The 13,891-nt window shown below is 43.6% G+C and overlaps 1 protein-coding gene across 1 annotated transcript in view; it reads left to right on the forward strand.

Moving 5' to 3' along the window:
- Positions 5,422 to 13,891, forward strand: part of ABCC2 (ATP binding cassette subfamily C member 2) — an 83,201-nt gene continuing 74,731 nt past the window's right edge. Inside the window, 2 exon segments of the mRNA XM_021073710.1 lie at positions 5,422 to 5,454; positions 8,683 to 8,835. Coding sequence (XP_020929369.1) covers positions 5,422 to 5,454; positions 8,683 to 8,835 — 186 coding nt within the window.

The raw sequence follows: 13,891 nt of genomic DNA on the forward strand, positions 1-13,891 counted from the left end.
TAGAAGTCTTCTGTATATTTTTATCATCTGTGGTATCAGAATTCCATTTTGCAGATACTGACAATGAAAAAAACTAGAGGTTTTAGAAGAAGGCTCTGAGCCTTAGAATTAAACATTGGTGTACATGCAATATATACAGTGTATTCTAACTCTGATCAGAAGCCCATGATAATAACAATTAATCACACAGATAGTTATAAATGCCAGGAAATGTAACTTAGCAGGACCCTATGGGGCCTTCCCAGGACAGATCCCCTCCTCCCTATCCTCTGCTGTAGGTCCTCTCTGAAGTACCTAGATAATAGTAGCTGATGCATATTTCCTGAGATGTTTTTCAGATGTTTAAAATCATCACCAAATGGAAGAATTAACTACCTGATCAACAGCTTGTAGCCCCCAGACCTACTGGTGCCTAAGGATTGATAACCTAACCCCTCTGACACCGCCCTCTTACCTTAGCATCAACCAATCAGAGAACTGTGCCTGAGCTGCTCACCAACCCTGGAACGCCCCGCCCTCACCTTGCCTTTAAAAATGCTTTGTTGCACCCCTTTGAGGAGTTCTGGTATCTTGAGCGCTAGCTGTTCTGAGCTCCTTGCTTGGAACTCCACAATAAAACACCAAACTTCCTTCACCACAAAATAGTGTCAGGAGATTGGTTTTACTGTGCACAGGTGAGAGGACGAAAGTTTGGTTCAGTAACAGAAAATACCAGAATTATGACAGACAAAAACAAACAAGCAAGGCTAACAAAACCAATTTCCTGTTGTCTGCCACTTGCTACAGAATGGATTCCTGCTGAGTGCCACCCGGCAGAAATTACAACCCATGGGAGGTCAGACAGCCAAAATCCCACCTCACTGACACCAGAGGGGAAGAATCATTTGATAAATGCGAATCTGAAAAACCACCTCGCTGGGAAGAGCCAAAAAAACTCAATCACCATCTGCGGGACTCACCAGAAGAGCCAGGAGAGGTGAGTCTCGGACCTATGGGATCTAGGATTAAATGGGGTTCCTCTTCAGGCTGCATGCTTCTCTGAGAGCTGACGGTAGGACTTGGGTGGGAAAACCTTGGTAAATCTCTCCGGGTTATATACCCTCATCGCTGCTTCCTGATTGCTATTTTCTTGGGAGATCTCATTGAGCCCTGCTGCCTCCCTTTGCTGTTCAGGAGGATGCTTGGGCTTGTCTTCCTCTCAGTGAGGGTGCCGTTGCATGGGAGGGGTGTATCTTAGCTCTTGTGTCGCTGTCTTAGCTCCCTGTAAGTGAAAGCTTCGAACGCCTCAGTGTTTCCGCTCCTCTCTTCTAAACTGCCTCCCATTTTATCATATGATCCTCAGTACTTGGTAAGACCTTGTGGCAAAGAGTCAGTGATAGTGTAGTCTGACTTGTTTCTGGAGTTCCTCTAGATTAATCTCTGCTTCCAGCTCTGCCATTGCCTGGAAAAGTTTGTTAGAAGATAGACTGGTTTCTCCTGAATGCTTCCTGGTACATTTCTCCTCCCAAACTCCATTTCCCTCCTCCCCACTCCATTTCAGGCAGAAATGAAAGCCGCTGTGGCTCTCCTCTTAGAAAGAGTGTGCCATTTCTTGAGTTGGCAAACTTTTTCTTTAAAGGGTTAAATAGATTTGGGGCTTCGTGGGCCAAGAGGCAAAATTGAGCAGTTCTTATGTGAAAGGGTGTTCATGCTTAATAGACTTTTTCACTTTTTGTTTTGTATTGTTTTTGCTTTTTAGGGCCACACCTGCAGCATATGGAAGTTCCTTGCCTAGGGGTCGAATTGGAGCTGCAACTCCCAACCTACACCACAGCTGCAGCAATGCAGGATCTGAGCCAAGTCTGTGACCTACCCACAGCTTTCGGCAATACAGGATCCTTAACCCACCAAGCAAGGCCAGGGATGGAACCCGTATCCTCATGGATACTGGTCAGGTTCACTCTGCCAGAGCCATGATGGGAACTCCAATAGTCTTTTTCACTTTTTATAGTTAAAAATGTAAAAACTGGAGTTCCTGTTGTGGCGCAGCAGAAATGAATCCGACTAGGAACCATGAGGTTGTGGGTTCGATCCCTGGCCTCGCTCAGTGGGTTAAGGATCTGGCATTGCCGTGAGCTGTGGTGTAGGTTGCAGATACAGCTTGGATCTGGCGTTGCTGTGGCTCTGGTGTAGACCTCTAGCTTGGGAATCTCCATATGCGGCAGGTGTGACCCTCAAAAGACAAAAAAAAAGTAAAAACCATGCTTAGCTCCGGGGCCAAATAAAAACAGGAGTCAGCTGGATTTGGCCGATGGGCCAAACCAACCTCTTGTTTGGTTCATTTAGATTTCTTCGTACCCTCAATAATGGATTTTTAAAAATCTATTATGTCATCTTTCAGGCTTGCTTCTGTTGGTTTGGTCAGACTTTGGGTCTGTGCCAAAGCCACTGTACTGACGTCATATCTTTATCTGATCCTGATCTGATCTCATTCCAAGGCCTAATCATTTTACACTGTTATAGAGACAGAAAAATGTGGAAGTCCATTTAATGTTTTTCTTCTCATATGAAGATAACTAAATGAGAAGTTCCTGTTGTGACTCAGCAGTAACGAATCCAACTAGTATCCATGAGGACGCAGGTCTGATCCCCGGCCTTGCTCAGTGGATTAAGGATCTGGCATTGCCATGAGCCGTGGTGGCTTGGATCTCGAGTTGCTGTGGCTGTGGCACAGGCTGGCAGCTACGGCTCTTATTCGATCCTTAGCCTGGGAACTTCCATATGCCAAGGGTGCAGCCCCCCCACCCCCCAAAATTAAATGAATGTTCAAATAAAATTTATACATCTTTCAGATGTTAATTCAGAACGTATCCACTGGTAGTATTAACTATTTTAATCATTTGTGAATTTAAGATAACCAAAGGCATTACATTGTACATTAAATTATACATATAGATACACATCAAGGTATACATTCTTCTCTTAATTCATCTCTGTAGATACAATCTGTATATACCCACAGAACAAAGAGTGTTTTTCTGTGTTGACACCAAAATGGTTTCGCGTGATCCTCCAAATGATGGCGTTTGTGCTTTAATGTGTTAGCAGGCATGTCTGGCTGCTGTTATATTAGGGTGCCCTGATTTCAAGAGAACATTTGCTTTACTAGGGGTAGTGGGTAATTGGGAGTGGTTGTCTAATGGCTATAGAGTTTGTTATGCGCGATGAAAAAGTTCTGGAGGTTGGTTGCACAATATTGTGACTCTACATAACATTACTGATCTGTACACTTACAAATGGGTTGGTCAATTTTACATTATGTGTTTTTTACCACAATACAAAAATTTTGTTTTAAAAATATTATTATAGGAGTTCCTGTTGTGGCGCAGTGGTTAACAAATCTGACTAGGAACCATGAGGTTGCAGGTTTGATCCCTGGCCTTGCTCAGTGGGTTAAGGATCGGCATTGCTGTGAGCTGTGGTGTAGGTCGCAGATGCGGCTCGAATCCAGTGTTGCTGTGGCTCTGATGCAGGCCGGTGGCTACAGCTGTAATTGGACCCCTAGCCTGGGAACCTCCATATGCCACAGGAGTGGCCCAAGAAATGGCAAAAAGACCAAAAAAAATAAAAATTATTACATAAATAATACCTGATAATTATGGAAACATCAGAAAATACAGATAAGCAAAAAGAAAATCATCTGCAATCCTAGCAGTGAAGATTAACACTTTATTGCAAAAACATAAATGTATGAATTAGGTGTAGGTTCACATTGAATATATTAATTGATAACCAGACTTTTTCTTTCTTTCCTTTTTTTAATTTTTAATTTTTGCCTTTTGTTTTTTTAGGGCCACACCTGTGGCATATGGAGGTTCCCAGGCTAGGGGTCAAATTGGAACTGTAGCTGCTGGCCTAAGCTAGAGCCACAGCAGTGCCAGATGTGAGCCACGTCTGTGACCTACACCAGAGCTCACGGCAATGCCAGATCTTAACCCACTGAGCAAGGCCAGGGGTCGAACCTGCAGCCTCATGTTTCCTAGTCGGATTCCTTTCCACTGTGCCACGACAGGAACTCCTTTCCTTTTTTTTTTTTTTTTTTTTTTTTTTTTTTTTTTTTTAGGGCCGCATTGTTGACATATGGAGGTTTCCAGGCTAGGGGTCTAATCGGAGCTGTAGCCACTGGCCTATGTGACCCACAGCCATGACAGAATCTGAGCTATGTCTGCGACCTATACCACAACTCACAGCAATGCCGGATCCTTAACCCACTGAGCAAGGCCAGGGATCCAACCCATGTCCTCAATGGATACTAGTTGGGTTGGTACTGCTGAGCCACAAGGGGAACTCCCATAACCTGACTTTTTCAAGCAAAATCTGTACTTTTTGTTTTGTTTTGTTTTGCGGAAACTGCAGCATGTGGAAGTTCTTGAGCCAGGGATGGAACCCATGCCACAAGCTGTAACCAGAGCCACAATAGTGACAATGCCAGATCCTTAAACTTCTGGGCCATGAGGGAATGCTTTACACTATTTTTGATGATATTTTAAAGTTCTATGTTCTTCTCTTGCCACACCCATGGCTGTGGAAGTTACCGGGCCAGGCTTGAACCTGTGCTGCAGCAGTGACCAGCACCGGATCCTTAACTCACTGCACCACAGGAGAACTCCATTACGTTCTATGTTCTTTTTTTTTTTTTTTTTTTTTTTTTTTGGTCTTTTTAGGGCCAAACCCATGGCATATGGAGGTTCCCAGGCTAGGGGTCGAATCAGAGCTGTAGCAGCCAGCCTACACCACAGTCACAGCAACGCCAAATCAAGCCATGTCTGCGAACTACACCACAGCTCATGGCAGTGCCAGATCCTTAACCCACTGACCAAGGGCCAGGGATCGAACCCTCAACCTCATGGTTCCTAGTCAGATTTGTTAACCACTGAGCCACAATGGGAACTCCAAGTTCTGTGTTCATAATAACGTACAGAGAAGCAGAAAATTTCACATTTCTGTAAACTTGAAACAAGTGAAATGGCATGTTTAAAGATACGTGCTCTTTCACTGATGCTTTTCTTTTTAGGTCATTGATTCTCAGGAGAAAGGCTCCTTCACTTCTGATTTGTCAGCCAGCTCAGCTGACACCTTTCAGTGGTTCCTTTGATGGATGAACTCATCTACAGGGGCTTCTGGTACTTGGGGAACTGGTACATCTATCTGTCCCCAGGGCTCTTTAGTCATGTGTTCTATCCACTGGGGTAATGTAAATACACTCCTGAGCAAGGTTAACGATTAAATTGTTGGGATGAAAGGTCGGAAGACTGGCCTTAATTGGAACATCAGAATGGGAGATAACGCATTGCTACTTGCCTTCCACCTTCTCTGCGGGAGAGGGTAATAAGAACCACGCAGTCATACAGGAGTCTTCCTTCCAGAAGGGATCCAGGAATCATGCTGGAGAAGTTCTGCAACTCTACTTTTTGGGTAAGAAATTACACTTATCCTCTCTGGTGAGTCTTAGATTAAGAACAAGTAGCAGGTTAGCCTAGAGTGGCCAGCAGTAAGAACCAGAAAAATAAGACATGCAGTTGATCTAAAAGCTCAGGGGTTTTTTGTTCTGGTTTTTTTTTTTTTTTTCCTTTTTGCTTATTTGTTTGTTTTTTAAGGCCTGCCCAAGTGCCATATGGAGGTTCCCAGGCTAGGGGTCGAATTGGAGCTATAGCTGCTGGCCTGCACCACAGCCATAGCAACTTGGAATCTGAGCCGTGTCTGTGACCTACACCACAGCTTACTGCAATGCCAGATCTTATCCCACAGAAAGGGGCCAGGGATCGAACCTGCATCCTCTTGGATACTAGTTGGATTCGTTTCCACTGAGCCTTGATGGGAACTCTTTTTTTTTTTTTTTTTTTTTTTTTTTGTCATATTTCCAAAGGATAGTCTCTGTGGGAGGTATGGTATATTTATTCTCTAATGTAAGTTTATTTTATCCCAGACTGTTTTCTCAGACTAGCTAGCTATAAAATTGCCTTCTCTAAAGAGAAATAGGGGAAAGGCTCCTGATTTCAATCAATGCTAGGAGGAGGAATTGTGTAGTTTGTGGAGTGGGAGGGAGAAGAGGAGCTCCATAATTGAGTCTGTTGAGCTATATTGTTGAAATGAAAATTATGTATTGTAGAGGAAATGGCAATTAGTGATATGGACTAGAAGTTGAGGCTAGGGATGCAAATTTGGGCATCATGAGCACTGAGAATTTTTGATACCATATGATATCACTTATAACTGGAATCTAATACCCAGCACAAATGAATATCTCCTCAGAAAAGAAAATCATGGACTTGGAGAAGAGACTTGTGGCTGCCTGATGGGAGGGGGAGGGAGTGGGAGGGATCGGGAGCTTGGGCTTATCGGACACAATTTAGAATAGATTTACAAGGAGATCCTGCTGAATAGCATTGAGAACTATGTCTAGATAACTCATGTTGCAACAGAAGAAAGGGTGGGGGAAAAATGTAATTGTAATGTATACATGTAAGGATAACCTGACCCCCTTGCTGTACAGTGGGAAAATAAAAATATTAAAGAAAAAAGAAAATTTTTGAACCATTGGAGCAGAGAATTCAAGACAGGGCAAGCTACAGTACCAAATGGTTTGACAGAATAGAAATTCAGGGTTTTTGAGAAAGTGTGGTCTGCAGATTTTCTAGCATCAGCCTCAGAATCACCTGGAGTGCTTGTTAAACTAGTTTTAACTATCATGTTAATTCTTCTGAGTTCTAAAGGTAGATTATTTTATTTTTTAGGGCCATACCTGCTGCATATGGAAGTTCCCAGGCTAGGGGTTGAATTGGAGCTACGGCTGCCAGTCTACACCACAGCCATAGCAACACCAGATCCAAGCCACATCTGTAACCTACATCACAGTTCCTTACGCCAGATCCTTAATCCACTGGGCGAGGCCAGGGATCCAACCTGCATCCTCATGGATACTAGTTGGATTTCTTACCGCTGAGCCACACCAGGAACCCCTAAATGCAGATAGTTTTAGAGATGAGAAGAGCAGGAATGAGATAGCAGAGGACTTCCCATCCTAGAGAGAACCTGGTCCCAAGGACCCTGAGGCCAAGACGTGGATATCACAGGAAGGTGGGGCTTAAAATGCCTCAGGATGTCACCAGGCCATTTTATGAGAATTCCCTTTTTTTTTTTTTTTTTAATGGCCACGCCAGCAGCTTATGGAAGTTCCCATGCCAGGGATTGAATCTGGCCTACAATGCAGCTGTGGCAACACCAGATCCTTTAACCCGCTGTGCCAGGCCAGGGATCAAACTTGTACCTCCAACAGAGACCTGAACTACTGTAGTAGGATACTTAATCTACTGTGGCACAGCAGCAACTCCATGCGAATGCTTTCTGAGAATCCCCTGACAGGATCATCTTGGTCAGGGCACCTCAATCTTTAGAGTCTGTGCAGGAGTTCCCGTCACAGCTCAGTCCTTAGCGAACCCGACTCGTATCCATGAGGATGCAGATTCAATCCCTGGCCTCGATCAGTGGGTTAAGGATCCGGTGTTGCTGTGAGCTGTGGTGTAGGCTCGGATCTGGTGTGGCTGTGGCTGGGGTGTAGGCCAGCAGCTACAGCTCTGATTTGACCCCTAGCCTGGGAATTTTCATATGCCATGGGTGTGGCCCTAAAGAAAGACACCCCCCCCCAACACACTTAAAAAGTCTGTGCGGACAGCCATACAAAGCAAAAAACACTTGTAAGAAGAAAAAACATGCCATGACTCAGATATATAAGGACTGGTGCCCCCACCTTCATCTCATGAGATACTTCTGTTTCTTGCAGATGCAAAGATGAGTAGAAAACTTGCTGGGAGTAAGCCCTCCCTCCAGTGTGCCACTGCTGCTCCTGTGCCTAAGGCCCTTTCAAATTCTGACATAAGCCCTGGAGGTGGAGGGCGGCATAGGAGATTAAATACCACAGCATGACTAAGCGTTCTGCTGCCTGCTTGTCTGAAGGGCTGCCAGTGCGTTGAGTCAGTGCTCAAAGCTAGAAGTTTTTATTCTTTATCTCCTTTTTGGGTTGAAGAATGGTCTCTCTTCCTCCCACAGTTTGACAAATGTGGTAGTGAAGTTTAATCAGAATAACTGGTGGAGAAACTCGCTCAGAATCATAGAAGAAAAGGTTTTTAGAAGTTGTCCAGGAAAAAAAAATCACCAAGAGTCATTAAATGGTGCATTTATATCAATGGAGTTGGATATGAAAGGACAGCTAGTTAAAATGTCAGGCTGGGCGTTCCCGTCGTGGTGCAGTAGTTAAGGAATCTGACTGGGAACCATAAGGTTGAGGGTTCAATCCCTGGCCTCGCTCAGTGGGTTAAGGATCCAGCGCTGCTGTGAGCTGTGGTGTAGGTTGCAGACACAGCTCGGATCCCAAGTTGCTGTGGCTCTGGTATAGGCCGGTGGCTACAGCTCCAAATATACCCCTAGCCTGGGAGCCTCCATATGCTGAGGGAGTGGCCCTAGAAAAGCCAAAAAAAAAAAAAGAAGAATGTCAGGCTGGATATGGATAGAGAATTGAGGTATAATTGCTTGGAAGCAAGGGTAGGGGTGGGAGTGGACTGGGGGCTGGTATTCATTCTCTTTTCAAAAATGTGTGTATCCAAGAACCATTTCATTTTTTTTCCAGAATTCCTCATTCCTGGATAGCCGGAGGTAGACCTGCCACTTTGTTTTGAACAAACTGTTCTGGTGTGGATTCCCTTGGGCTTCCTTTGGCTCCTGGCTCCTTGGCAGCTTATTCATGTATATAGATCCAGAACCAAGAGATCTCCCATAACCAAACTCTACCTTGCTAAGCAGGTATGCCTCCCAATTTTCTAACTAATTTCTTGGTGCACAAGAGAGACATTTTCTTGGTGGTTAACATGTCATCTTGGTATTTCACCAGCTTTCCCAGGTGCTGTCACAGGTAGAGCCATGCTCTGGATGTCCCTGTTTCCCCCTGCCCTATACCTCAGTGACTCCTTTCTGTATTTCTTAGTAAAGATTACTTTGATTTTTGCCTAAGAATAATGACTCTTAAATCTTACGGATATTGGATTCTGGAAATACCAATGATGAGTAATCCGTCAGTTGAATGATTAATATTTTTTCAGCATTTGAGAGCAAACACTGGTTTATCTAGCTTTAAGCTGTCTTGGAGTTCCCATCGTGGCTCAGTGGTTAATGAATCTGACTAGCATCCATGAAGACACAGGTTCAATCCTTGGCCTTGCGCATTGGGTTAAGGATCCAACATTGCTGTGACCTGTGGTATAGGTTGCAGACCCGGCTCAGATCCTGCATTGCTGTGGCTATGCTATAGGCCGGTGGCTACAGCTCTGATTTGACACCTAGCCTGGGAACCTCCATATGCAGCAAGTGTGGCCCTAGAAAAGCAAAAGAAAAAAAAGACTGTCCAAATGACTGGGAGATTATAATTCAGTTGGCATCTACCATGAGGTACAAATGAATGACCTCATTTGTCCTCTGCACTGTTGAGGATATTCAAACATAATTCATCTCCCAAAACTTGAATTTGAAAGAGGGCTTCCACTTTCCCAAATTCTCCCAGGAGTCTGGATGGTCACTCACAGCAGAGGGAAGAAGGGTGAGGCTCAGGGTGATATGCCTGAGCAGGGAAATAATGGAAAGGACAAGGGGCTGCAGGAGAAAGTCCGAGAGAAACAAGGGTAGGAGCCCCTCAGCCAGTGGCCCTGATGAATGCAGAAGGTCTGGTGGGAACCGAAAGATGCTCGGTTGAGGTTGTAAAGCTACCTTTTAAAATCTATCATCTGCTTCTTTTAACTGTTTTTTTTTTTTTTTCTATCCTGATCATTAAATAGGACTTAATTTAGAGAGGCAAATTGGATTCTCTCTGAGCATACAGACCAATGACCTCAGGCTCCTGCAGTCTAAAAAGAAGCAAAGAGAGAGTTCCCATCATGGCTCAGCAGAAATGAATCTGACTAGTAACCGTGAGGACACAGGTTTGATCCCTGGCCTCGCTCAGTGTGTTAAGAATCTGGCTTTGCCCTCAGCTGTGGTGTAGGTCCCAGATGCAGCTTGGATCCCGAATGGCTGTGGTGTCGGCCAGGAGCTAATAGGTCTGATTAGACCCTTAGCCCGGGAACTTCCATATGCTGAGGGTGTGGCCCTAAAAAGGCAAAAAGACAAAAAAAAAAAAAAAAAAAAAAAAAAAAGGGAATTTGGCTAAAGAGAGTTGTATTTACCTTGACACGCTGAGGTGGGGTGGTGTTGGGTTTTGTCTGCTCTGGACAGAAGAACATTCTCTGGGAGCCTGGAGCAGAGTCATTGCCTCTCATTGACAGGAAAGTGCTCAGTACTCATTTGTTGTTGTTGTTTTTTTTTTGTTGTTGTTTTTGTTGCTATTTCTTGGGCCGCTCAAGCGGCATATGGAGGTTCCCAGGCTAGGGGTTGAATCGGAGCTGTAGTCACCGGCCTACGCCAGAGCCACAGCAACGCGGGATCCGAGCCTTGTCTGCAACCTACACCACAGCTCACGGCAACGCCGGATCGTTAACCCACTGAGCAAGGGCAGGGACCAAACCCGCAACCTCATGGTTCCGAGTCGGATTCGTTAACCATTGCGCCACGACGGGAACTCCATCAGTACTCATTTGTTGAGTGTTGGGTATTAAGTGCGTTCTAGGAATAGAGACTGAGTCAAGCGTGTGTTTGTGTGTGTTCAACTCTGAACACTAAACAGCATGCTTTACTAACATTAGGGATGAGCCAGAGCTTTTGGTCAGAGTCGGTCAAGTTAGAGGGCTTCTATCATTTTCTGGAGCATCCAAGAAAAGGTTGGGTAATGAGTAAATCAGTGTCCAGTTTTTATCATAGCTTTGTGTGTGTGTGTGTGTGTGTTTGCCTTTTCTAGGGCCGTTTCCCAAGGCATATGGAGGTTCCCAGGCTAGGGGTCTAATTGGAGCTACAGCTGCCAGCCTACACCACAGTCACAGCAATGCAGGATCCGAGCTGCGTCTGTGACCTACACCACAGCTCACGGCAACACCGGACCCTTAACCCACTGAGCGAGGCCAGGGATCGAACCCGCAGCATCATGGTTCCTAGTCGGATTCATTAGCCACTGCACCACGATGGGAAAACTCCAAATTTTTCTCATAGCTTTTAACTAACTTTAAAAAAAAAAAGAACTTTATTGAGTAATATTTCGCATGCCATACAATGTCACCCATTTAAATACATTTCTTTTTTTTAAAAAAAAAACGTATTTTCATGATATGTGTAACCATTACCGTAGTCAATTTTAGAACACTTTTGTTCCATCAAAAAGAAATCCTTCACTTAACAACCCCTATCTCCCCATCTCCTCTAGGCCTAAGCAACCACTAATCTACTTTGTCTCTACAGTTTCCCTATTCTAGACATTTCACACAAATGAAACCATATGGTACATGATCTTTTATGACTGGCTCCTTAAACGTAGCATAAGGTTTTCAAGGTTCATCCATATTGTTCGAAGTTCACCCGTAATATTCCATTGTATGGATATATCATATTTTGTTTTTTTTGTAACCACAAGCCTCTATGGATAAAGCTGTAGATAAAAAGGAAAGCAATGGGACTTCCCATTGTAGCACAGTGGAAACAAATCCAACTAGGAACCATGCGGGTTCTATCCCTGTCTAGCTCAGTGGGTTAAGGATCTGGGGTGGTATAGGCCAGCAGCTGTATCTCCGACTGGACCGCTAGCCCAGGAACTTCCATATGCTGTGAGTGCGGCTCTAAAAAGCCAAAAAAAAAAAAAAAAAAAAAAAAAAAAGGCAATGTATTGGCTCCCTCCCCCCTTTTTTCTTTTTCTTTTTTCTTTTTGTAGCTAATAATCCATTCACCCTCGCTCATAGTTACAGAAGCTTGATTTATAATTTATACTTTTTTTTTTGTCCTCCACCCTGAGACAGGCACAGATTAGCTTCTTAAAACTTTCGAAATAATCAGTTTCTTCTCTGAAATAGAAGTATAATTCTTACAGAGTAAAAATTGTCTTTGTCTATGAGAACCTTCTTCTTGGCTCACTCGTTAACCTGACTTCACTTCTCCACTTCCAGTTCTGCCTGCCTTTGGGCTGTTTGTTCCTCTTGCTTCTGAGCTGTCATTGTTGTTTGGTCACTAGTGCAATGTTTACCTCCTCTAGACTGAGTCAATTTGCTTGACTAAGCTGGTGGGAGACTCTTCAAGTTTGTTTAAAAGTGCATCCTTAAGAATGCAGGTAATTGAATGAATTGAATTTAAAAATGAATGCGTGATTGAGCTCATATTTAGTTCCCCTGGGGAACAAAGGAGAAGTTTTGTTCTGAAGGTGGTGGATGTGCTGAGGTCAGATGTACCACAAACATGGACTGATTGCAATTGCAGGAAGTTCCCTTGCGGCGTAGTGCGTTAAGGATCCGGCATTGCCATGTTGCTGTAGCTGTGGCACAGGCTTGATCCCTGACCCAGGAACCAAAAAAAAAGTATTTATGTTGAGTCAGACATGGTGATCATCTTCAAGTATTTGTAGAAGTAAAACATAGACGAGTGCCTAGTTTGTTCTGAAGTGTTTCAGAGAGCAAGACCAAGGGAAGTGTGTGGAGGTTGTTCCAGAGGAGCTGACTCTGGCTAAACAGAACTTTCTAAAAATAACTGATAATAGAATGGGATACATTTCCTGAAAATGTGGAAACTGAAATAAGACTTTTTTTTTTGGCCCCACCTATGGCGTATGGAATTGCCCAGGCCGGGAATCGAACCCATGCCACAGCAACAACCAGAGTGGCTGCAGTCACAGTGCAAGGTCCTTATCTGTTGTGCCACAAGGGAACTCCTCTGCTTTCTTTTTTAATACCAATGATATTGTGTTTCCTTAGGAAGTTGAGTTTAGTAAACTCCACGTGTGCCTGAAACTCCTCCAAGTGAATCAGAGATCAAGGGCAAAGACTATTTAAGTTCTTGGTAATAATTAAACAACCATGAATTTGCCTGATCCTGATTAAGGAAGAAAAGTCCATGTATGTCTCTGTATCACTGATACAGTCCCTTTAAACATTTTCATCTTCTACTCTCTTAAAAAAAACTAAACAAAAAACAAAATGAAAAAGTCTCTTCCTCACTCCTCCACCTTCTAGTCTATTTTAAATTATTTTGATTGTTACTTCCATATCTGCTAATAATGTATTTATACCTATATTTCTTGATCCATCAACTTCAAAAAAGATCTACTGCTGTTCCTCTGTGAAAGATAAGAATTTCGGAGTTCCCATCTTGGCGCAGTGGAAACGAATCTGACTAGGAGCCATGAGGTTGCAGGTTCAATCCCTGGCCTCCCTCAGTGGGTTAAGGATCTGGCATTGCTGCGAGCTGTGGTGTAGGTTGAAGACATGGCTTGGATCTGGCATTCCTGTGGCTGTGGCGTAGGGTGGCAGCTATAGCTCTGATTAGACACCTAGCCTGAGAACCTCCATATGCCTTGGGTGTGGCCCTATAAAGACAAGACAAAAAAAAAAAAAAAAAAAGAATTTAGCTCATTGACCCAACCTCCTAGCTCCCTTTCTTTTCCTCCTCTTTCTCTGTCTTTTAATTTGTATGATTATTTTCAGTTCTGTGGTTTACTTTTATCCTCCAAAATAATCTGCATCAAAATAATCTACTTCCTTCCTTGCTTCCTTCCTTCTTTTTATCTTGACATATAACATCATGTAAGTTTAAGATGGTCAATGCATTGATTTGATGTATATATATATATATATATATATGAATATGTTTATCACCATACCATTCACTAACACATGTCATAATTATCATTTCATTTTCTAAAAAAATTAATGGGAATTCCTGCATGGCTTAGTGGGTTAAG

Source organism: Sus scrofa, chromosome 14 (genome assembly GCF_000003025.6).
Source record: "Sus scrofa isolate TJ Tabasco breed Duroc chromosome 14, Sscrofa11.1, whole genome shotgun sequence".
Classification (NCBI taxonomy): domain Eukaryota; kingdom Metazoa; phylum Chordata; class Mammalia; order Artiodactyla; family Suidae; genus Sus; species Sus scrofa.